This window comes from Pelecanus crispus, chromosome 3 (assembly GCF_030463565.1).
Source record: "Pelecanus crispus isolate bPelCri1 chromosome 3, bPelCri1.pri, whole genome shotgun sequence".
NCBI classification, from domain to species: domain Eukaryota; kingdom Metazoa; phylum Chordata; class Aves; order Pelecaniformes; family Pelecanidae; genus Pelecanus; species Pelecanus crispus.
Genome location: NC_134645.1, coordinates 70,500,037 through 70,525,202, shown reverse-complemented (window position 1 = coordinate 70,525,202; position 25,166 = coordinate 70,500,037). Strand labels below are relative to the sequence as shown.

The following is a 25,166-nucleotide window of genomic DNA, read 5'->3' as shown; positions in this document are numbered from 1 at the left end:
GCTAATCAGGAAAAAATAGATGTGTTAAAGTGATACTATTTCTCTTTGACTGTTATTGAAATGTGTGGGGGTTTTTTGTAACTGAGAAAACAGTTTGTACAACTCAAGTCAGAGAAAACCTAAGCTCATTTTGAATTATTGACCTTCTAGCCATTTCCCAGAGACAGCAAAGATCATAATGCCCTGCTTCGAGACATTTCTTGGGAATGCAATCCCCAAAGAAAAAACTTTTTTGCTTTACAATACCGTTTGACAAGCTTTGTTACTTGAAATGGTCAGCTGCTTTGTAATAAAAATGGGTCCATTTTGTAAATAGGAACCTTGAGAGCTAAGCAGAATGTCTTAAGATTATTTCTTTCCTTAGCATGTTTTTCAGGTCTGCGGCAGACATCTGTCTTCATCCTGCTGCTGCTGCCGCTATGATTCAATAAAATTATGAAGCATTTAGTTACACAAAGCTAAAATTTTACTCAGCACCCCAATATGTTATAAACAAACAACTTCAAGCATTGGAGCTGAAAAACACAACTCTTTTTTCTCTCTTTCTTGGTTTAATTACTGTATTGATTTAAAATTCTTCTTGCTTCTTGGCATGAACTGTCTCTTTGAGAATGCCTCCGAGGAGGAAGCAAAGAGGTCATGATATCTGCTGCACTTTGTAAATTGAAAAGTGCACAATTGTGAAATTATGGAAAGTATTCCCTGAAGAATCTATTAAAAGGTTCGAAACAGCATTTCTTTAAGCAAATTCAGTGAATAATTTCATCCTGTCTCCCTTTGTGTGCTGTTGCACACAACTAGGGTTTCTAAGAACCTAAAATAAAGCCTTCCAATTTCCATTTAAAGGAAAAGGTAATAAAATTTAATTGTGTACTTGAACAGAGCATGTCACTTCCCATGCATCAGATCAATAATTCATTGATTGCCTTTTGCCTGAGGAAAGTTTTGTACATAGATTCAGCCAGTAGGAATATCACATAGTGCAACCTTGTCCTGTTTATTAATTATACTTTTCCTGAATTTGGATCACTAGGCTACAAAGGTGACAGCAGATGGTGAGCAAACCAGGCAGGATGCTGAGAGGACAAATGACAGAGCGAAATCTCTTGGACAGTTCGTCAAAGGCATTCTCCAAGCTGCTGAAGGTATTGGAAAAAGAAAAATGTGCCAGTTGTTTCTCAAGAAAAACTGAAGAATGGTGGGGAAGAGGGTCTAAGAGACAGTGAGGAAGAATTTATTCACTGAGAAATGTCATGTGCTTTAAATGTTGAGTGAAGAAGCTACGGTCATCTTCAGACTTTTTGCAATCTACAAATGCAGTTTATATAAACAGTGCATTGGTAATTATGAACAAAGACTAGCAGAATATTAGGTATGTTTCTTCAGGATTTTTGCAGTTATTTGAAGAAAAGCTATTATGATGAAGTAACTAACAGGGCTTAGCTTTTGTTTATTTTCAAAGCAGTTAAAAACATGTATTGGTAAAAAAGCTTGATGTAATTTTAGCACTTGGTACATTAACACTTCATCTTAATTCCCCCAAATTACTTCAGAAATACATTACTACTTGCTGTTAATGAACATCTGCTGCTTGGAATTTGCAAGTGACTCCTAACCCTACCTACATAGTGGCATGGAGCCAACTCTCTCTCTTCCACAAGCTGATTCACTGCACTTACAAATGCAGTAAAGACTTACGAGCAGAAGTATTGTAAAGGGCTTTGAGAAGCAAGACCTATATATTGCGTGAGGCTATTAAATAAGATAATGGCTGAAAAATATGAAAATGATTGGCAATCACAGGCAGGTTTTTTACTTGAAAAATACTGATCTGTTCTTTCTTCCTCAAAACCCCCACTACAGTACTGATTTCAGTAGTTATGCTTCTGAAGTCCATTTCATTGAAAGGGAAAGCTTCCACTTTTGTCCAAGTGCTATAAAATACATTTTATATTGCCTTTCATGTAACACATCCCAGTACATGCCCTGTAGCTGAACTGAACAGCAATTTAGGATATCTTTAGGATGTGCAACTTCGACATGAAATAAATGTGGGGAAAGCAACAAGAAAAAGTAAGCAATTTTTCAAGAAGTTTTTTAAACAAAAGACCAGGTTCTTCATATCTCAAGATGAATTTCGAATGACAAGGGCTAAACTAATTTTTTGCTCCACAAAGTTTATGCCCAGTATTTGTAACCCAAACAAAAGTTTCCTCGAGCAGGTTTAGGAATACAAAGTATAGAGTTAGAAGACTTTGAGGGGGTGAAATAAATTTATGCAGTATCTTGGAAGTAGACAAAGACTTTAAAATCAATGTGTTTGCCTAGTGGCCAAGTTAACAGCTTAAGAATAGATGAAATGTAGAAGCACAGGACTGAAAGATACCTCCTGGGTTGCTGCATCCACTCCCCTGCTGTCATAAACTGTCTAACCCTCATCTTCAAAGTGGTTCCCACAAATACACACAATCTGAATAGGAGGCAGTTTCAGAATTCTGCATAACTGCAAGCCTTCTCATTTCTAGTTAAAAATATTCATATTTAGTTTACCATCATGTGTTCTTTTGCCAACCTTGTTATTTAGTTCAGATAGTTTTTTTCCTCTCCCTTGTGCTTCTCGTCCTTCCCCCACCCCCAACTATGTTCATAGAGAGGAATCATATTCCCCTTGAGCCCTTTTTTCCTAGACTAAAACACCTTAAAGTGTATTTTCCTATATCTCCTGTTCACCTTCATATAATTTCCCTACCTCTGTTTAAAATTAGGTTCATCTTTCCTGAGCACAGGTAACAAGCATTGAAATGAGGTTGCTTCAGTGTCTTGCACTTCAGTAGCAGTAAAAACTGCCTATGTCAGCTCTCCTAATACATTCTGGGATAGCATTTCCCTTTTTTCACAGCTGGGTGCCATTGGAGATTCATAATATAGCTATGTTCTTCTCATTCATTCCTTATATCCAAATGGCAAAGCCATAGTTTACAGCTGAAATTTCTGTTGTTATTTAGTTCACAGCCTTATATTTTCTACTATTGAATCTCATTCTGGTCTGATTACTTCAGTTTTGAAGGTCACCCAGTTCTTTCTGCATAGCATTCCAATCCTTCTCTACTAAGACTGTCTTACAACTTTTCCTCATAAGCATATTTTCTTGGTAGATGTCCTTTTTTTTTTTTTCCCCCCCAGGATCATTAATGAAAACATTCAACTGGATTTGCTATTAAACAGTATAGTCTGACATGTGCTACCCTTGGAAAAAAAAAAAATAAACACACATTCATTTATTCCACAACCTGTTTTCTACTGACTTCCAAAGCCAGTTCTCAGGCAGTAGTGGAATTCCCATTTCTTCAAAAGAGGCACTACATTTGCTTGTTCTCAGTCAAACGCTCTTCTTCCTGGATTTGCAATGTCATGTGCCAGATCTTTCAGGTTTCTACAATGGCAGTTCTCTGGCCATTCCAGCTTGAGTTCTTCAAAATGTTCTTCCTCTTGTGATAATTTCTGTATCCTTCTGATTGCCATCCTCCATTGTCCTCCTGTTCAAGATCACCATCTTTCAAAAACTGAGGATAAACTTCCACTTTATGTTGGAGCCATTCCGAGATTATTTTAAAATTTGACAGCATTTTAACTGCATATTGGTCCTATACCTTTTTTGTCTCTGCTCCCTTTGACCTATGAGACATTGCTAGATTGTTCCTTAAAGACTTTATGTCCACTCATGATGTTCTGATTGAGATGACCAACCAGTTTGCACATATTCTTTATGCCCATTCTTTGTCCCCCATCCCTAGATTACAGACTTCTGAAAGTTATAGTACTTTGGATCTCTAGGAATGCAGGCTTTTTTATCTATGACCCTGAGCTCCCTAGTAGTTGTTGCCAATAGGCAACAACTTCAGGATGAAATGCCATGAAAGGACCTATTTCTTTCCATTGATTGAAAGTAATGCTTGAGAAGGCAGTGCTCAGAAGTACATGATTGTAGATCTGACAGATGCCTCCCTAAACGTCAGGGAATCAAGGAATTCCTCAAGCCATAAAAACTCCTTATTACAAGTGAGAAGTTTGTAGTGATTTGTTGCAACAACCATACTCTGACCATTAATCCATTTCTACTCTGCTGATTGCTGACCTTCTGAACTTTTAGGTACCTGCAACTAGTTTTCCCTCTTAACTATGGAATTTCCCCAGTTTTGCACTTCCTTGTGTTCATCTATGTCAGGGCATCCAAATCTTTTACCACCACTGGACTCTGATAGTTTCCAGTATACTAAGACTAAAAAGTAAAGATTGTTATGAGAAGAGGAGGATGGAGGAGAAAGATAAAGCTAGGTATAAATTTTCCTGAACCTAATAAAAGCTGAGATAACATATCCATTTTCTCTTTTAAGGTAAATATTCAGGGAGGTTAAATTGCTATTTATTTATTCCAGATTTAAAAAAAAAAAAAAATGCCTATTCCAGGCCTGAGGTAACTTAGTAATGATACTTAAGATAATGCACAGAAGCAATCCATGATCCATTTAAGCAAAGTGTAGTCTTTTTCCAGTCCTCACTACCCCACACATAACCACTCTTGATTAAAGATCCAAATCTCAGTTCTCACCAGCAAATCAAAGATGTTGTTGGATCAGAATTTTCTTCATAATTTTCTCTAAAGCTACACAATGTGTAGATGAATAGTCATTTATTGGAATTTTGGAAGACACATTTTCATTTTTTCAACTAAAGATTTAATTTAAAATATTCAGAAGTACTCATGCAACCAGGAACTGTGCTGTTTTGGAGAAATCAGTTACCTGGGAGCCCTGTGCCTATGGAAAGGCAGCAGTACTTTTTAAAATTGAAGATGGAACTGATTGTCATAAATGACCTAGTTGCTTCTGAAAGTGTATATTCTAATATGTTGTGGTGTGCTATGGCAGAAAAATTTTAGTCAGTCCTTGAATATGATACCATGTGCACAGCTTTATCAGTTTGGAATAATCCAGCTATTCCAAACACATAATACATTTACAGTGTGCCATCATATATTCCAGCCTTCATACCCTTCTTTTCCATTTCTGGGTATCTGCTTCTAAACACATGAGCGGGTTTAGACATCTGTGGGTGTCTTTCACTCCTCTTCTCTCTCCTTCTTTTTCAGAAATTTCCCAATCATTTATTCTTCCTAGCAGTGTTAAGTCTGAATGCTAAAAATGACATTTTTTTGAAGTTCTCCAGAAGTAATTTAAATCTAGTTTTCATTGCTTGTACTGCCTGCTCCTTAATTCTATGAGCAATATACCAGATAATCTTCTGCTCTGTTTCGAAGGTTCAGTGCAAATTCTTTCTTTTGGGGGTGGGGGCGGGGAAGAGAGGAGCAGTATATTTCTTATACTGGATATAAAGACTTATTCACTTTAACTACTGTCCTTAAAAGTGAGCTATAATAAAAAGTTTGATGAAACGTGTAACATTTTCTCCTTTGTTACTGATCAGTGGATTAACAATCCTTTATATTTCACAGCAGGAGTAACCAGTGCAAGTTGCATTCCACTTGCTGGTAGAGTTGATGGGCAGATGCTTAAATCCTCTCCGTTGTTTTTATTTACTAACTCCCTACATAAATATTTTTTGACCTTCTGCAGCTGCAAATGAAGATGCTATAAAACTGAATGAGACACTCAGAACCCAAGACGAGACCTTGGAGAAGAGTCTTCCAGAACTGCAGAGGGAGGCCGACAGAATGGTCGCAGAGTTGAGAAGCAGAGAGCTGAACATGCAAGAAAGAATAGCTCAAGATGAGTTACAGTGAGTAGAGGGACCTCAGTCTTCAATCTTGCAGTGATAATATCCAACTCTTGTAAATGTAATTGTCATCTTTTCCAACCAAGTTTTCAAGCTGGGGCATACAGAAATATGAAGAAAAGCAAAGTCTAATACTTCATATCTGTTAGTGTAGCATTTGCATTTTTGGAAATGCTTACGTATGTGGAAAGCAATCCCTAGGAAATTACTTCTCTGCTGCACAGGTATCAGCAACATTTCTAATCGAATTCTAAGCAATTTTTCTCAGTTTGTTTTTAGCTTCTGCTTCAGACCTGATGAATGGCTTTTGTACTAAAAAGTTTGTCTAGAAGCTTTGGGGTGTTTCTGGAAAACTAATTGGTCTAGTAAAAATATTAGTCTGCAAAGTTTGTCCAGTAGCATAGACATTCAAAAGTATGTATTTTGCCATATATAGAATAGTGTAGATCAGAATATTCCAACTCTGTGGCACAGTTCAGAAGCCCAGGGTTTGGTTATTTAGCTATCTAAAAATAAAAACTATATATGTATATATAATTATATTGGCAGCTCTTTATAAAGCATTTTGCAAAATGCTGAAAACTTACCTGATCCAGAAAAACACTTGGCTTGAAGTTAAAATTCTTGTAGTCTGTTACTTCTGTATCAGTCAAAAGAGGCATATTCCTGGAGCTAGGCTTTGCTTAGCCCTTCACCAGAGCAAACAGCTAGCAGGTAATCCAGCTGAGCAGCTATGTGGTCCATTGAAGTTGTGATGGCTCAGAAGACTGTCTGGGATAGAGGAATTCAGGCCTGAAAACGTAGTTATCAGGTCCGTGCATACTGTAAGGAGACATAAATAGAATACAAGATTAGTCAAGAATTCCAAGCAGTATAGAATCAGATTTGCACTGCCTATCGGACACTTTATAAACTGGATCATTTTCTGAAAATCCTACCAGTACAGTATCTCTTCCCATAATTCTGATGGCTCCACTTTCTGTTCTCTTGAGAAAGGATATATTGCAAACTTATTTTTCGGCAATGTTTTATTGCTTTTTCTTCTGATTCCACTGAACCTCTTCTATCCCTTCTCCACTCACACACAGAAATAAACCAGGAAAAAGTAGGGATGAGAAAAATTTAGTCAAACCTGTGAAAGTGCTGCCTGTAATTTTAGGGCAGACTCGGAGGAAGCCTTTCAGACAAGGTGTTCTTAGTCCTCAGATGCAACAGCCAACATGAAACTGTCAGACTAGCATGAAATCATTTCCTAATTTAGCCCAATAGCTAGAGTAGGAAATGCAGTAGGGCTTTTTTGAGGGAAAGAACTTCTCTCCCTCTTACCATTCTTCCTGAAATGTGCAAAGTGAAGATTTTCATTTCCTGATAAAGGAATACATTTTATACTAAGAAATACATGAATATACCCACTGATTTCAATCAAAGTTGTATGGTTTATCTTAAGGATAGGATTACCTTTTTATAGGCAGTCATTGAGATCCAAGAAATTTTGGCAGTGAACTCAACAGAAGAAAATTACTCAGTGTGGATTGCAGGGCGGGGAGGAAAGGTCCCTAGATAATGTTTTTTGAAAGTCTTTTATAAAGTACTGCCTCTTAAAGAAAAATGTCTTAAAACTGCTTAAATAATTTAGTAAGGTAGTGGGTAGGATACACTCTGCAAGGAAAAAAGATGAAGAAAAATTAATCACTCTTAAAACTGTGTGTGTGTGTGTGTGCATATGTATGGATCACTATGCTCACATGTACAATTACAGACCTATTTAGAAATATTTACTTTTGAATAGCTCTGCAAGTCTCATGATCATTTTGAAGTAGTTAATCATGTTTACTCTTTGGTGAGATGTTTTTTGGCAGTGATTGTATTCTGCTTTCAGGATTTCATCCAAGAACAGAATGACAAGAATCAGTGGATTCTTCTTAAATCTCCTGTGTTTTCAGTGAATTCTTAAAAGTTAAATGAAGAAGACAAATTAAGTCAAGTCATCTTGCTTTCATAGATGGCAAAACTTCTCTTACATGTGCAGCATTTTCCCTCATTTATTTTCCTTCAAACTTTTCAAATCAAGTCTGTAATCTGATTGCCTTAGTGTACTGAAATGGCACATTAGTCAATAATTTGTCTCTAAAAAGAGTATGTTAAAAATACACCAATTTCTGTCCTATACCGCCCTGATTTTCATACTTATGAAATAAATCTTTCAATATTTTATAACATTCCTACACATTTTCTCAGATGCTGCTGAGTTGCTATCAAGGGATGCTATGAGCCAGAATTCTATCTTTCTATTTAGTATGCTGAATAGCTTTATTTTTGTGTGACTTTTTATTGCATAAAATTGTCTGATGGCTTTTGAACCACTGTGAACTTCTATCATCCAGTTTCCTGTAAGAATGAATTGGATAGCTCTGCCACACAGTGTCTGAAGAGATGCCTCCTGTATTTTGACATTGCTTCCTGATATTTTCATTTTTGTATTTGGAGAGATATTGGACAGTTGATCACCTTATCCATGCTACTCATGATGTTATAGTCCCAATTTCTTCTTCAGATAGGACAATTCTAACATATTCAGACTCTCATATATATACAGTTAAGTTTTTTTAATCGTTTTGCCATCAGTTTCTAATCTTTCTTTTGTTCCCTTGTGCTCATCTTGAGGATTCAGACCAACAGTATTCCAGATGTTAGGCCAGACCTCTGATTGTTTCTTATACTACTTCAAGCATTTTGTATAGTTTTGTTCTTTTTCTAGGAAGGTATCCAGTGAAAGTAGCACAGCTTAAATGTGCAAGACAGTATTTCAAGAAATGTGGTGCAATCCAATCACACAGAAATTCTGGTACATAAAGCAAGGGATTACACAGAGCAGATTTATTGCCTTGTAGTTCATTAGAAAGAACAGAGGGGAAAAAAGAAACAACAGGTCGACATGGAAGTGTTGCCTTTAGAGCACCAATAAAGAGTTTTGAGGTAGACTATTGGACAAATAGGTAATTTGGACTGTGCTATGAGGCAAGGGCATTAAAAGGAAATCCATCTGTCTTGTACCGTTCCCCCAGTACTGCAGTCATATGGGTGTCAAAATCTGCCAGAAGTGTAAGACAGTAGCTGCTTATACAAAGAACAATGGAGGAGGTACGGGAGAAATTCTGAATTCCTTTCTACACATCTTCTGTGACAGGGTGTCAACGCTGGGATTTAATCTTTGATTAATGTTTTGTCCTCAGAAGTTGCAAATTCACAATGTGAATAATTTTTTTAATCAAAACCAAAGGCAGGGCAGATGAGGAAAAAAAATCCATCTCAGAAAATCCCAAATCTAAGGTAACAACTTGGCTTTCCTTGGCTCCAGTTCAGATCCTTCATCTAAATCAGGCCCAGTGGTAGCATATCTTTTCCACTTCTCAGATATTTTTTTTTTGTGTGCATTTATTTATGTGTTTATTTTTAAAAGGTTTCTAATGGAACCTATAGGCAGGCCAAACTGCAGTGTTTTTCAGAAAATGCCGTTCTTGTTTTCCACGCAACTTCTTCAGACCCATTGCCATAATGAGACAGGAAGAAAAACTTCATCTGTTCTAGGTAGAAGTGCAATAGATTTCTTCTGTAGGTATTAACTGTCCTACAGATTCCTGTTTACTTAGGATTTTTCTTTATCTCTAAAGCATCATTTTGGAAGTGCATCTTTTTTTTTTGTCTTTTTTTTTTTTTCTGTCCTTGTATCATTGCATTAATGCAGTGGTGTTGCATTACATCAAACTGATTCAATGGCCTGGTATCATGAGGCAGAGAAATTATAGGGCATAAAGACTCCAGTACTCCAGTCCTTTAAAACTGGGTGCAGCAAGTCTCTGATGATCAAGAAATACTGTATCCCCTGCCAAAAGCAGGCACTTGTGAACTTTCTATTTCTGTGTTGCCAAAATCCATTAAAAATATTCCAGAAATTATTTTAGATAAGCGAAATTCTTTGGCTACTGGAAGTCATAAATCCAAGGATCCTGGGGATTGCTTACTTCACAGGAAAGTATTTATGATTTTTGACTGTCTAAAGCCATTTGTCTGCTCCACGACAGCTTGAAATCAGAATATCCCCCTCAGTTCAAGGTAGGAAACCACTTTGTGTCACGTGTCACATTAATGTGAATGAAGGAAATCTTATAGAGAAGTTGAAATGTTTCAGAAAACCTCACTTTACTAGTCAGATGTCAAGAATGGCAACTTACCAAAAAGAAAAAAAAAAAAGACAAAACAGTCTTCAATGGAGAATATTTTAATATTGTCTACTTCATAAATAGGACCTTAGTGGCATTTAAAAACCTCTTTAAGAAAGGGCTTAAGAACAGCTGTCGTTTCACTTTATTAAGCATGTGTTGTCTTGAAAGTTACTTTGAGATTTAATTTAGAAGTCTATTTCATTTGCATGTTATTAAGAATATTCAGATTATCCAGTGTAGGGAATATGAACTCAGTGCCTTCATGGGTGGTGATGTATTGCAGGAATGCAGAAGATCTTTTGGACAAGGTGAAGAAATTATTTGGTGAGCCCAGTGAGAAAAATGAGGACCTCAAAAATGAGGTCCGGGACAAGCTGGCAAACTACCACACCAAAGTTAATGATGCTCGAGACCTGCTAAGAGAAGCTACGAGTAAAATTAGGGAGGCTGATCATTTATCTGCAGTCAACCAAAAAAATATGACCATGGTAGAGGTGAGTGCTGACAAGTTGTATCCTTGATTCCTTGGAGTCTGTTCAAAGTTTGAAACTTTACATGATTAAATCTTGAAACAAAAATATAAGCAAACCAAAAATATTATTAAAATATAACTATATCTGATGTAATTAAAAGGAAACATGTCCCTCAGAATGAGGAAATGCATTGGCTTTTAAAAGTAGAATTACTCCACAGTTTTATCAAAATAATATCATCTGCTTTTAAACACTGAGTGGAGGGTGCATTGGATTTATTATTCGGGGGGAGACTAAGTTCATCCCAGTATAAATACTGATGTAAAATTCAAATCCTGTGCTCAAGACTTAAATAGGAGTTCGGTTAAAATCTTTGCTGTCATGTATTTGCTCCTAGAAAACTTACACTTTCACCTCCCTCTCCAACCCCTGGGAAGAAGACTGAAAGGGGTATGCGGATATTATAGAGTAATAAATAAAACTCTGTCCTCTGTAGTTAGTAGCTGTTATAAATGGTCTCCCTCATAGCAGAGGGGTCTGCTTGTGGTCTAATTTAAATTGCAGAGACTTAAAGAGCATATTATACTGTACATTAACAAGCATTTAACCAAGACATAAAGAGCGGAGTAAACCTAATGAAGATAAATGTTTCAATTCTGTTTGTATCTCAATGAGCTTTCGCCTCATGTACAGTGATGAGGTTAGAGTTCCGAGACCTCAGTTCTCAGCAGAGATTTGTGGGCTTGATTGAATTAAGGAAATACAGTGCTGTAAAGAAGTTAGGTGACCTCTGTTCTGTGCATTTTCTTCCCCAATGTGGATGGATAAAGGTTGGAGAAATTACCTGCTATCTCAGTTTTTAAAATATTCTCTCCATCACAGTATCAGAGTGCCTGAAAGCATCCTTTCCAGCAGTCCTGCCCACCTGATTGTTTTGAGGAGGTTTTTTGCTTTATTTTGATCCTGTTGTGACCAAGAAGCCATCACAGGACTCCTAACTCTAGAATGCCTTGGTCTCCTATCAAACTAATCTGTGATACTCAGTGAATCTTGCACAGGAAATTGCCAGTTATTTATTCAGAAGTCCATCCTTACTAAACAATATGCAGTATTTTTACTATTTGGAAAATCAAGAATCTTAAGGTTGCTCCAAACCATCATTTTTTATTTTACATTCAGTAGTTAGTGAAACACCAGTGCACGTAAATAGGAAAGCAGCAGAGTATTTTGATAAATTTTGCCTTGATAGCCAGAGAAGGTAATTGTCAAAATGAGGAACTTGCACATCTGGGTAAAGATTAGGATTTCTAACTTCTTTCTGATTCATTTTGCAGAAGTACTACGTCAGTTACCTCTGTTATAGAGCAACAAAAAACTTTCCATGTGGGAGGGGGACAGCAGGAGAAGGAAAAGATATCTTACATCATATGTGCTTTATTGTTGTCACGGTCTTTGCTCTGAAAGCTGAGAGAATTCCATAAGTGGCACTGTGGCATGGTCACAAAATGCAGTCTTGTATTGGGATTCTGGTATTTGAACTGGCATCAACTCATATTTTTCTTTGTGTGAACACATCTTATAGAAAAAGAAACAAGCTGTAGAAGATGGCAGACAAGATGTTGAGAAGAGCCTGCAGGAAGGGAATGATGTCCTTAATGAAGCCAACAAACTTGCAAATGAAATCAGCTTAGCTGTAGAGGTGAGTGTTTTATCATCCTTATCTGAGAGTTAGCACAACGAAGCATGATTATGGAAGCAAAATAGATAATTAAAGTAACACCTGACTTTTATTTATCAGTGTTGGAATATTTGATTGGAAGAAATCGTTTTTCTATTGCTGTATGGCAGAAAAGCTAATCTGGTATATAAAAATGATTAACTTTGAGTTTTAAATGATTCATTGGATTACGTAAAGAGCTAGCTCATAATTTTTCATGGACTCTGCCTTCTTTTATAGATACGGTATTGTGATTTCAGTACTGACTTTATCTTTAGAATTGCAAATGCAGCAGATCCGTTCGCAATCTCACTGCAACTCTGTGATCTGGATGTAGATTTATCTGCACAAAAACTGTGTGTGCATATCAGAAGGAGACTTCAGAAATAATTTGTTGCCTGTGGCAACAATTTTAAGTCTAGATAGATCAGGGAGAGGAGAGGATTGCACTCTCATTTTACATAACATTTTTGAGAATTCTGCCTTAAAACTTTTAACAACAGAGTTTGAGATCAGTGCCTTAGCTACCAAAAAAAAACCCCTTGAAATATCATTGGTTCTGGAAATATTTCCATCTTGCATTGAAAATTGTTATAATGAATGAAAAAAAAAGCCTTTTGGAGAAATGGGAAAGGAAACACTTTGAGACGGCTTATTGGAACAGGAATGGCAGGTCTTCAAAAAGTATAGTTCTTACTAAGATACTTTAATAAGCAAAAATACATTGCAGTCACTCAAAGGGTACTGAAACATGAAACTTCTGTCATTGTGGAGCATGATGACAATTAAATGTAACTATGAATGCATCTACATTTAGGAAAGAAATCAAAATTAGAGTTTATAAGCTTTTAAACTGTGCAGTTCCTTAATTGTAAAATAAAACCTTCCCCTAAGCTCAAGAGAGGCAAATAGCTCTTGGAATATTGTTTTGTCTCCCCTCTGCTCTCCAGTCCAGCCATTCCTTTATTCTTTCCATATTAGTTCCCTGAAGTCTAAATGCATGGGGAAGTTATGAGATAATACCTCACAAGGAAAAAAAAAATATATAAAGGGCTACAGTATGCTTGCATTCAGCCACTTAAATGCTTTTCTTTTGTCATTTTCAGTATGTAGACAGCGTTGCAGATAAGATACAGCCAATGTCTGATCAGCTGAAGGATAAAATAGATGACTTATCACAAGAAATTCGTGACAGGATGCTTCCAGAAAAGGTGTTGCAAGCTGAGAACCATGCAGCCCAGCTGAATGAATCATCTGCAGTACTGGATGGGTAAGGCAGCCATTCATTGGAAATGATAAAATCATGAAGCACATTTGTAAAATTGTTTGGCAGAAATTGAAGGGCATTCTTCTTAGACTTTGACATCTGTCACTGGGAGTATACAAATAACCACTGTTCTATATGAGTGTACAACTATCCAGTTGGTTAATTTGTGTCTATCTCTTGTAAACCATTTCATGCATCTTCTGATGCTTATAGGCTGCATTTCCTGCAAACAGTGCCCTCAGATGCACTCTTAGTTTGACTTACTATATGCTTGCTTCTGTGTTGTTGTAAAAAAAAATTGAGCTTTGTCTTATAAAGTCCACTATGTGTTTTCATAAACATTTGTTAAAAACAAGTAGTATTTTTATTTTTAAGATGACTGTTTTGGTAGGAGACCCTTATTGTGGTGCTAATTTGTTTACTGTCAGAAATCCCCCATAGTGACAGACAGTAATCCCTCTAGTGGTTGCAAAACACTCTCCCAAAATGAGTAGGTGTCATGGGCCAAAATGCTTAAACCTAAGTACAGAAACTTCCATTTCTGTTTACCACTATCACATTCCTAAATATAAGTGAGAATTGTAGTGCCCTTGGTTTATGTGACCACAGGCCTTTCAGAAGTATGATACTTATAACTCATCATGAATATAGTTTCCTCAAAAGAATAGAAGGTAAGGGGTTTTTTTTGTCTGGTTTGTGTTTGTTGGGGACTTGGGGGGGAAAGGGGGATGTGTGTCTTTTGTTTTATTGCATTTTTTGCACTTAAGAAAGCAAGCCATAAATAGTAAGTGTCATTTGCAACAGTAATACTCAGAAATAGATCATGGATATTCTGCCTCTTGGACTTGTCCCCAGCATAGCTTCAGAGTTTTATTTTCTCAAAAGCATTGCATGAATAAAAAAGAGATATTATTTTTTTAACAAGAACAATATGCTCCTTTTTTACTACTTACATCTTTTAGATCTACCTGAAGACTTTTATATCCCGAAGACTTTTATATCCCAAAGACTTGTGAGCAGATGCTTAAGACATTTTTTTTCTTGCCAGCATCTGTAATTTTGAGGAAAAGGCACAGAATTATCTCTGATAAAGTGTCTGATACTTGTAAAATTGCTGGCTTCATATACAGTGTATTCACACTACTCTAGATGTTCAGTCTAATTTATGTTTTGAGGAGTACATAAAATAACGATAGCTGTGGTTTCCTAAGTATAAAGGATTTGAAGGACACTGTTACTAGACAAGCATATTTTTTGTAAATGGTACATGCACTGTCTGATTCGGACATGTCAGTTTTGTGGGGCATCTCTGGGCCTAAAGTAGGTGACTAGTCTTACATCCAACCACAGTACTGAATTTGGATATAAATATCCAAATACATGGAAAGCTGGCATGGAGGAACTAAGAAGTACAGAAAATGTAGACATAAAAGAATATTTTGCCTCCTTAATGAAATGTTGGCAAAGACATATTTTGACATAGAGATTTTTAACTATGCTAAATATACTTTTTTTTAATGGGAGCATGCATGTGCTTCGGTCTTAACGTGGGTTGACAGCTTGGCCTTAGGGAGCTTAGGGTGGTGTTTAAAGTTGCATTCACTGTGGTATAGCAGTACCATGTATACTTCTATCTGATCTGGACATCAACCTCAGTTTCTGAAGATATACTATAAAAATGCAGAATCAAGGACATTAAAAATTATATCTAAAAGCAAATTGTTCAAAATAAAAATTTCTAATGTGGCCAGATACATAATTTCAAAGGAGAAAGAAATACCAAGGTGCTATGTAATCATGCATCAGGATAAAGCTGTTTGCTTCATGCACTGACGTTAAACAGGAATACTTAACTTTAATACTTAAACAAGAATATGCAGTCTCTATCTGTCTTAGGAATTAAAAAATGTATCTATCTTCACAACTGGCACTTGGGTGTCTTTCAGTTAATGCTAAATTTGATGAAAAGTACCATTTCGTCTTACAGCAGAAATTGAGGGAGAGCCCTTTCTCTCCAATCACCCACTAAGGCTTCAAATGGTATATTGATTGATGGTGAGGATGTTCTCTTGAGAGTTAGAACGTGGAACAGTTCATGAATTTAACCTAGAAAAAATTGTTATTTTTCCTGTATACAAGGAGGTATTAGTATAGGCTTCTCCCTTATGGGTAATTGCCTGCCTGATGAGTAAATATCATTGGTATTTGGTAAATTCAGTTCGGTTCCCTCCTAAGCAGAAGGGATTTGAACCGTATTTCTAAGCAGTACTTGAGCTACTAGCTAGATAGCTATTCTGGGCTGGGCATTTCTCTAGCAGATCATCACAAAAACTTACTATAGCCTAGTGAGCTCCATCTGTAGTTGAGGAAGGAGATATGCTTTTCCAGAAGTTACGCAGAGGCAGCTCAGTCATGATGTTTCTGCAGTAGCCTAAAGGGAATCTCTCTTCCTCTATTAACTACATGTGGAGTCCAGGGAGTATACTTTCCGTCCCCTTTGTCTTTCCTGTTGCATTTTGTAGAAATCATTAAATACTCATTGAAGCGAGGATTGGAGCCCAGCTGTCCCCAGAGAACAGGTTAATTACTAGGGTAGAGAATGAATTTCTCTTTCTTGCACACACACTGTCTCAATGGCTAAGTATTTTATACAAGCTGGAACAGGTCCAACAGGAGTAATTCCGGCCTCCCTTATATTGCCGTATACCTTGATGGCTAGAATGTTTCCCAGAGAGGCAAAAATCCAAGTTCAAATCCATTCTTGCCCAGTTCAGGGATTTTAGCCAATTTACCATTTATTCAGAAGCATCCTAAGCATCAGGTATAGTGTATTCTGAGATAGATGTCTTCAAGATAATACTGTATGTGCAGTACTTCTTTGTAGAAAATATTTGGATATATCATACAGAGGGAGCGCAAGAAAAGTGATTTCTTCAGCCTGCTGGCTAGAAATTGCCCTGAAAGGGGTTTAGCTGAGCTCCAGTCCCTGCACCAAGAAATATTATTTGTTTACAATTACCTTTTAATCTAATTATAGTTATTAGAACGGAGTATTTCATGTAAATGGAACACCCCATTCAATATGAAGCATTACTGGTTATGTTTTTCATTTTGGTCAGCAAAATTAACATTTACTATTTGGTTTAGACAGTGAGATCTCCTCCAAACCTGGTGTTTCTGTGTTTGGCAGCCAGACCAAGAAATTAGTTGGTTTAGATTTTACTTTAAAACATGTTTGTGATGATCCCCCCATGTTTGTACAGTACAAAATTCACTGAGGTGCCTGGCTCAACACATAACCTATAAACCCACATTATGAAGATATGTTATCTGGATTACAGTGTTAAGCACTACACTATCTTTTCTCAATGTCTCATCCATTTTTATCTCACAGAACCTCCTCTTTTAGCAAACATTGTTTTTTATGTCTTTCTGCACAGATAAAATGTGAATTCCATTAAGCACATGATGCCAGAACTCCTGAAATCTCAAGTGTAACATTGCTCTCTAAAGAAATGCCTTAGAAATAGCCTTAGAAATACAGGCTGTTGGTTTTGAAAAAGTAGGATACTATGTTCTGTTGAGCTCTGATAGCAGGTTTAATGGTGTGTTTACTTTTCCCATCCCAACAGAATCCTTGCTGAAGCCAAAAACCTCTCTTTCAATGCCACACTTGCTTTCAATGCTTATACTAACATCAAGGATTACACAGATGAAGCTGAGAAAGTTGCCAAGGAAGCCAAGGCTCTTGCAAATGAAGCTATGCAGGCGGTAAGAAAAATAAGTAAATTGGGAAGAAGGCTTAGATTTTCTGTGGAACTGTGCTACGCCTTATCTTACATCCATGTTTTGCCTTAAGACTTTATTTAGAGACTCCTGCCACCATAGATTCTTGTGTTGAGATCAGAAAGCTGTGCCCCTGTCAGAGCTACATGTACCTTCAAACTACATCCCCATTTGTTCCTAGCTCCCGTTCCTTATTTTTCTTTCCCTTTTTGTTTACTATTCTTCCTCCCTCTGTCTTCTGCCTTTCAGTTTCTGTCTATGGCTCAAGCCAACAGCTGCTGCAGGAAAACTTTGAGTCAGGAGCATAGCTCATTTGATACTCAGTAAAGCTAGTTTATATTTAATGAATGTTTTGCACACATCTAAAGAACACCATACCTTAATTAACTCTTCACCCTCTAGTTCCACGAAAATGCTCAGAGGCCCTTCTCTGCACGTAGGATAACTGCATGGACCTAGCAGAATTCTAGAAATGGAGAATTGTAGGAAGGGAGCAGAAAGTTTTATTCCTAGAAACCATACAGCTTTTTTTTGTGAACTCTGCTGTTTTTCACAGAGGAATCTTATTCTCACTATGAGATACTGCATGCAAATTTTTGGAGTAAATGGAGAGAACTTTTAAAAATAGGACTGTAAGGTAAAGCCAGCTCTTCAGCCTGAGTCATAATGAGGAACTTGGCTCCTTAATGCATATACTGTGAGCAGAAAACGTTCCAAGCATAGCCAGAATTATTTTTTATGTCAAATATCAAAGACGTTAATGGCTAATTTGTGGAAGTGCACATGCACTTCACAGGCACACAGAAACATGAGGAAATGACAGTATAATTATGAAATTGCCAGACCCTATATTTGATACAGAAACATATAGATGAACAGAAGCAACTTGTAGTTACAGCACTTGTACATGAATAAAGGTAGCTTGCAGAGAGCTACTTCGGTCAAATGGATTATGAGAATAGCAAAAGCAATCACATGCTGCAAAGGTCTGTATTTAGCAGAGGGATAAAGTGATCTAGCCACTGCACAAAAATGTTAATATTTTTAGGCTGTTTACATTGTCAACTTCTATTTCAAATAACACTAATTACTATATTTCTCTCTTGATGAAAAAATTTCACCTCACACATTAGTATGCGCTGGTTCTCTGTAAATAGTTATTTTTTTCTCCGGAACTCCTAATTACACTGCAGAAGTAAATAGAGAGCTGTGGATCCTTTTTTTTTTCTCATTAGGATTTAATACAGATAGCTATCTTTTGCTCCTTCGATGCCTCTCAGTGAGTGAGGCATGCAGCTGTTTCAAGGATTGAATAGGAAAAAAAAGATACATACAGCCATCAAGAAACAAAGCAAGCAATTACAGTATGGCTACAAAAGAGTATCTATCAGATGGTGAACCAGCTGATTATACCATGGAGAGAAAGTGGATAGATAATTTGAAAGGGATGGAGGTGAAAATGGACGACACGATGTAGATAGAGGCAAGTGAGTAGCAAGGAAAGAGAATAAGATATTATTAAGGTGGGGTTTTAAGCATCTCCATTGCATGTATTCATTAGAGGGAGCTTGGTTTTTGTTATGAGCTGTATATATGTAACAGGGATCTAGTTGATAAAGAGGAAAATGGAGGGAGCTGCTGCCTTTTAAATGTAATTGACTTGATATAGAGTAGAGGTAATCAAATTGCTGCAGAGCAAGGTAGAATTTAACCATTATTTGGTAAACGATCATGTGAGGATTTCGGGCCAGAATTGAAAATTATCTTAATTATGAAGTTCAATTGTAATTTCGCTATTCTATTTTTTTGTTTTTATGCAAAGACTGTTGAATGCTCATCCTAAGAGCTTAACTGCTAGCCAGGCAAATCAGGCTCCCTCTTTCTGCAAGCCCCAAAGAACTTACTTTTGGCTGAGCCTCCACATGAGAGCGGGAGTGCACCCTCACTCAGGGCTGTCTGGAGCACCGTGGTTCAGGCACTCTCCTAGAAGGCAGTATTTGTGGATTTGAGCCTGCTCAGACTGAGAAGCCCCTAGAAACTGTGTCCCCTCCTTCCTGAGAAGATGCTCTTTGGGACCCTGTGTAGAAGACAGAGATCATGTCTTTCCCCTCTTTTTGAAAGATGGAGCCATTCTCTCTTGTTCATGAGGGCAGTTGTGGGTGCCTACCTTCTGTAGATGACTCTGATCTCTAGACGCTAGCAGATAATGAAGAAAAGGGATGAAGCTCAGATGCATCCCTGAGCCTAGCCTTTCTCATTGAGCAATTACAATGTTGGGGCAAGGGGAGGAAGGTTTCCCAACAGCAGCAAGCCAGTGCATGAACTAGAGATGGTAGGGACAGGACTGAGTTTTAGATTCCACCCAGTACGTCACTGGAGCAAATAATTTACAAGAACCTTAGTGATATCTCAGTGGGTTTTTGTATTTTGGTTTGTAATGGGAAAATTACTTTGTTTTCAAATTACGCTAATGTTGCTAAAAGCAAGAACAAAAAGATGCTTAAAATCCATCATGACTGTAGGAAGTCTGATAAATGACTGGAAAAAATGTATTAAAAATATGACAGAAAAATTCCTCCCGAGCTTTTTAAGATGGATTTGCTCTCCTCTTTAAAAGCAAAATAAATTTATCACAGATGAGAAATCTCTACCATTCAAGCAGCTTCAACATCCCATTACTTAGCCAAGGCAGTAACAGACTGAAGAGAGGAATCCTGTTAACAGATCCAGCTTGTGTCTCACAGATCAGAATCATAGTTTTACAATACATCTTGAAAAAGTGTGATTATTCTTAGGCTTTTTAGAGAGGGCTTATAGGCTAGTAACTGAAACCACGGGTGACATGTTAGGTGTTTAGGGTCATAATTCCTTCTTTGCTTTTGACTTTCTTTGTAGTCATACCCCAGCAGTTATAGTGGGTGTCTAGGTTTTCTTACATGGTAATGGCATAAAGCTGCCTAGCCATCCTCCTCGTGAGGATGTCCTGACGTGCATATCATTCATAACATTTTGGTACTTCAGAATGGTCAGCTATCTTCAGGACTGGTAAAAATGAGAATAGCCTTAACTCTTGCATAGGTGAAAACTTCCCAGAGTATAAGTGTATGTGAAAAGAATATAATTTAATTTAAGGAAGAACTTTTTTTTTACTGATGTGAATTAGCACTTAGGTATATAAAATACCTTTTAAGTGTGGAAGTTCAAGCATGTGACCCTCAAAACTGTCCCACTGCATTTATACACATGCTTGGAGCTGTACCTCTGCATGTGACCAAAATCACCAACATGCCAGCAGGTTTGGGCAACATGGTGCGTCTTCATGTTTGCATCCATTTATGAAACCTCAGAAGAAAATACTTTCTGCAAAGTCCCTAGCAATTCTCAGTCTGGTATGTGCTCAGACCATGTCCAGGATGCGCTGTCAGGGGAGTCTTCACAGAATGCTGTGATTATGGCTGATCTTATTCAAACTTGCAGCATGTAGCACATTACCCTGTTAATGTGGTAAGTCAGTGATTCACACAATCATCCTGGGAGATCTGGAGAGATTTCCTCCATCCCAGAAGAGTGCCATAACCTACCAGACTACGGGCTGAACTAAAAATCTTTCTGCCACTCCTGCAGAAGCTGGGCTGTTTGACAAAAGCAAGGTTCAAGGTTCATTGAAATACCAGAAAAAAGAAGACAGAGGCAATATGCTTCCTAAGTTCTTTCCTTACCCAAAATTATCTGCTAATTATCAATTCAGAGATTTTCTGTAATTTGATAGATGTTTTTCTTTTGCTGTTAAACTTCGTTAAAGTTTTTGCTAACCCATGGATAGGAAAAAAAGACCATTAAGGATGATGTATAGTTTCAGTGGCAGCATTTTGTATTATATTATTATAATGGCACTTATGCCTCTAAACCACGACTGAGATTGCATTGTTTGGATACATAATGAGATCCCACTTCTGCCACAAGGTGCTATAAGCTGCACAGAGTTTGCATGGGGAGGGTAGGGGGCACAGGATGAGAAAGGTACTATACCCAGGTTATGGATGCTCTGGGAGAAACAGAATTAGAACAAATTAGATTCCTGAGACCCTGCCATTTTCCAATTTATCTTGAATCACAATCTTTTCTTTTTTTTTTTTAAACAGCAGGTGTCCCAATTTAGAAAATAATATCAAAGGCCCTTGGCTGTTAGTCTTATTAAATCATAAAAGGGGTTCATCATGACCCAGGCTTGCCACAAGCACACAAACTCACCTCACACAGCCAGAAAATGTTTGGTTTTTTCATCATTGACTTCATCATAACTCGACATCTCATGCGCCACAAGAAAAGCTAACAAAAAAAGTATGTTTTGCATCAGATGTCTTGACTAATCCTCCCTTTCAGAATTATTTTAAAATAAATATGAAATAAAGCTTTTAATCAGTACAAGTGTATTTGTGTCTGAGGGGGCTTTTCTAGTATTAACTTTGTGCTGAAATCTGTTTCTAATTATCAGCACATGCCCAATTATTGTCCCTGATTTGATGAACTACTTGGTTTTGCATTGTAAATCTGGCCTTCCAACTTCATCATATTGAACATAAACTGCTTTAACAGACAGTCAACTATGCCTAGTCATTTAATAATAACAACAATCATTATTTTTGAAGTCCATGGCCACAGAGTGATCATACCCTGGGTTCTGTTGCTAATGGGAAAAGGAATATAAAAATATTATCTGATTTGACAGGTGCATCTGCCACAAAATCTGGCCAAAGATTCTTCCTTCAGGAGCAGTCTTTTGCTTAATTGGATAGTCTTTTTTTTTTTTTTTTTTCTGGGTTTATATGTATCCTTCTATTACCAATGCTACTTGTGTTACATGATGAAGAAAATCTGTAAGAAACTAATTTTGTTCATCTTTTGAATGTATAGTTTCTGTTGATATTGAAAGGAATTTGTGTACACGGGTTAATATTTCAGGTGAGCTTGGAAATATGGCAGTCATGTGGGCCTTACTTGTTAAAATCACTTTCATCACTTATTATGAAAGCTAAGCTTACATTTACATCCCGTATGAATACAAGGAATCTTTAATAGCTATATCCCTGTGACATGGCAACATATGCCATGAGATATCCCATAACAAAAAACTTGGTTATGATTTTTGCAAGTATCCAAAGCATTCCCTAAGATTTTTAAAAGAAAAAGAAATGGGCAAGTCCAATATATGGTTTTTACAGTGTCATTGAAAAACAACAAAGATTCAGTAGTACGCGAAATACCACCTCTGGGCTTGCTCATTATATAAATAATGAATAGCAATGACAACTGTGTCATTTAATTGACATACAGTTAATCTTTGAGTATATGTATCTGCCCAGAAAATGAAAAGTAGCTGCTTCCTAATTACATACTAGTTAAAAGGCTATGACCCACGACTAATATAGAATGTTATCTGGCTGGCAGGAGTATTCTTAAAGAAATGTATTCAGTATGACGTGTGACCCGAGTTCAGTCTTACAAACTGAACAGTAAGTGGTTCAGAACCTAGAGCATTTCCTACCAACTGAAAATACTAATCTAATTTAGAAAAATAATTCTATCTATTGATCAATTTCTGCACTGAAGATAGAGATGGATGTTTTTCAAAAGAAAGATTTTTAAGTAGCATGATATGATGAAGGATGGTTATTTAGTAATAAAAGTCTTTCAGATTAACTGCAGTTTGCCCTTCTTTTTGAACTCTATTTCTTTTATATCACATTTTCTTTACTGACCTAGCAATTACAATTCTTGAATTTAACAACAAAGGCATCTCTGTTGTCGATATTAGAATTTAGATCATCAGATCCAGTCTGGCTTCTAAAGGTACTGTAGCTGCTGTTAGGGCAAAATACTGTATTGCATAGTGTTGTGTCTGTAGCTGGAGGGAGAAACCCATGTTAAAGCTGAAATATCTTTTTGGTTGGTTCATTGGTTTGGACAAAGTTTTGCTCCTAGAGTCAAACCTGTTTCATTAACTCTATAAACATTTTCTCTTTTTATTAAAGTCATCGCTGGTATTCCAAAGGAGATCTGGCTTCCTGTAAAAACGAAAGGAAATGAATTAGAGAATTTTTTTTTTTTGTTCTCTTGTAGACCAATGTAATGACAATGGGATATAATTCAGAACACACCCATGTTCACTTAAAATTTAGATGACTGTTCACTTAGATCATTTTCATATATTTTTTATGACTTCAGACTTTCCTGTATGTATGACACTGCTTGTTTGCCTACAGACATCTGGTCCTCAAGGATCATTGAAGGATGGCGCCAAGACCTCTCTTCAGAAAAGCTTCAGGGTCCTTAATGAAGCCCAGATGTTAGAAAATGATGTTAAAGGTATGTGCAGTATACGGCATTTAGGCCCATTAAGTACAAGAAAAATATTGTGAGACTGCTATGCTTCCGGTATGAAGACGACATATATGATTCATTATCTGATTTGAAACTGAACAATGTATCAAAGAAAAAGATTCTCCTGGTTTGGGTCCAGGCATTATGCAGGGATGCTTGCCCCCTCTGTCTGTTATGTGGACAGGAAGACTGAGGAGGATGGAGCCTTGGTCTTCTCTTCCTACCTACAGTAAGGGCAAGACTAAGTGGGAAGGAGAGGGGTGTGGAAACACTGGTTCTGATTTACTAAATGCTCTGGCAGAAAATTAGTACAAAAACTAGCCCAGTATTAAATTTTTATTCTTGTCAATACAGAAGCAGGGTTTGCAATGCCAATCAGAGATACCACATCTCTTCGGGATGCTTGTGGGATTGTGCGAGAAAAGGGAAGCATGGGGAGATAGAATGAAGATGTTTACCAAAGAGAGAGTAATGGGAGGGAACTGCTAAGTGTTTTCTTAAAAAAAATGAAACTAAAAACGTCTCTAGAGAAAAAAACTATTATTTTCACACACACACAAAAAAAATTTCTTTGTTCCTAATGCATAAATACATGTCTAAATGCAGCTCAGACCATGAAGTTTATAGATTCCAAACCAAATACTTTGGTTTCCCAGTGAAAAATAAAACGTCTTTAATTTCTATTCAGTATTTTCCACTGGAAAAAATAAAGGTTTTGAACTATGCTGTTTGGTGAGATGTAAAAGCTGGTAATTCAGGTCAGAGTGTGCTTATAAAGTCCTTAATATTTTCTCATCAATAAATGAGAGTATTCTTGGTGAATGCCATAGTATAGGAACGTAGGACAGCAGTCAGTATGGACACATGAGATTTTTCATGCACACATGAATAATCAGCTGCAGAAATGCAGCATAAGGAGCAGTTTTCTGTGTAGCACTTCTCTAGAGTGAGACTAAAGAGAAGCATGAATCATTTGCTGAGTAGAAGTGGAAAAGGCAGATGTCACAGAGGAATGCATGAGTATGACCATGGCTTTCCAAAACATGTGAAACAATCCTCCCACTCTGTTCAGGGTTCCTAGTGCTTTAGCTAAGTTCTAGGCTACAGTCCTGAGCACTGAACTTCATGAGGGCTGAGGTGGTTTGCAGAGAGTCCTAAAGACATCATGAAGACTAACTGGAGACCTAGCAGAGGAGGGATGAGGAGAAAGATTGAAATAATTTAAATTTGTAGACTGAAAAAGAGACAATTGAGTAGGGACTTAATATTCTTCAGTTATGTCACGGTTTCTCCAAAGAAGATGGGACTAACATATCTCAAATGCACTGATACAGATCACATATTAGGAAAATCTTCCTTGTAATTAAAATACAGAAGTACTGGAATTGATTACTGAGGAGATTAGGGAGATTTGAGCTTTGAAAATTCTTTGAAAACAGCTTAGACAAACATCAGTGAGGAATGACTGTTGGTCAGAAGGAAAAAAATGATCTTTCGACAAACATCTGTTCTGAGCCTATGATTCA

The 25,166-nt window shown here is 37.0% G+C and overlaps 1 protein-coding gene across 1 annotated transcript in view; it reads left to right on the top strand.

Moving 5' to 3' along the window:
* The window catches only part of LAMA2 (laminin subunit alpha 2), a 290,911-nt gene that overhangs the window by 198,374 nt on the left and 67,371 nt on the right, over positions 1 to 25,166 (top strand). Inside the window, exons 35-41 of the mRNA XM_075707711.1 lie at positions 1,034 to 1,145; positions 5,634 to 5,796; positions 10,300 to 10,510; positions 12,072 to 12,188; positions 13,313 to 13,476; positions 17,106 to 17,244; positions 23,523 to 23,625. Coding sequence (XP_075563826.1) covers positions 1,034 to 1,145; positions 5,634 to 5,796; positions 10,300 to 10,510; positions 12,072 to 12,188; positions 13,313 to 13,476; positions 17,106 to 17,244; positions 23,523 to 23,625 — 1,009 coding nt within the window. The remainder of the gene's footprint in view (positions 1 to 1,033; positions 1,146 to 5,633; positions 5,797 to 10,299; positions 10,511 to 12,071; positions 12,189 to 13,312; positions 13,477 to 17,105; positions 17,245 to 23,522; positions 23,626 to 25,166) is intronic.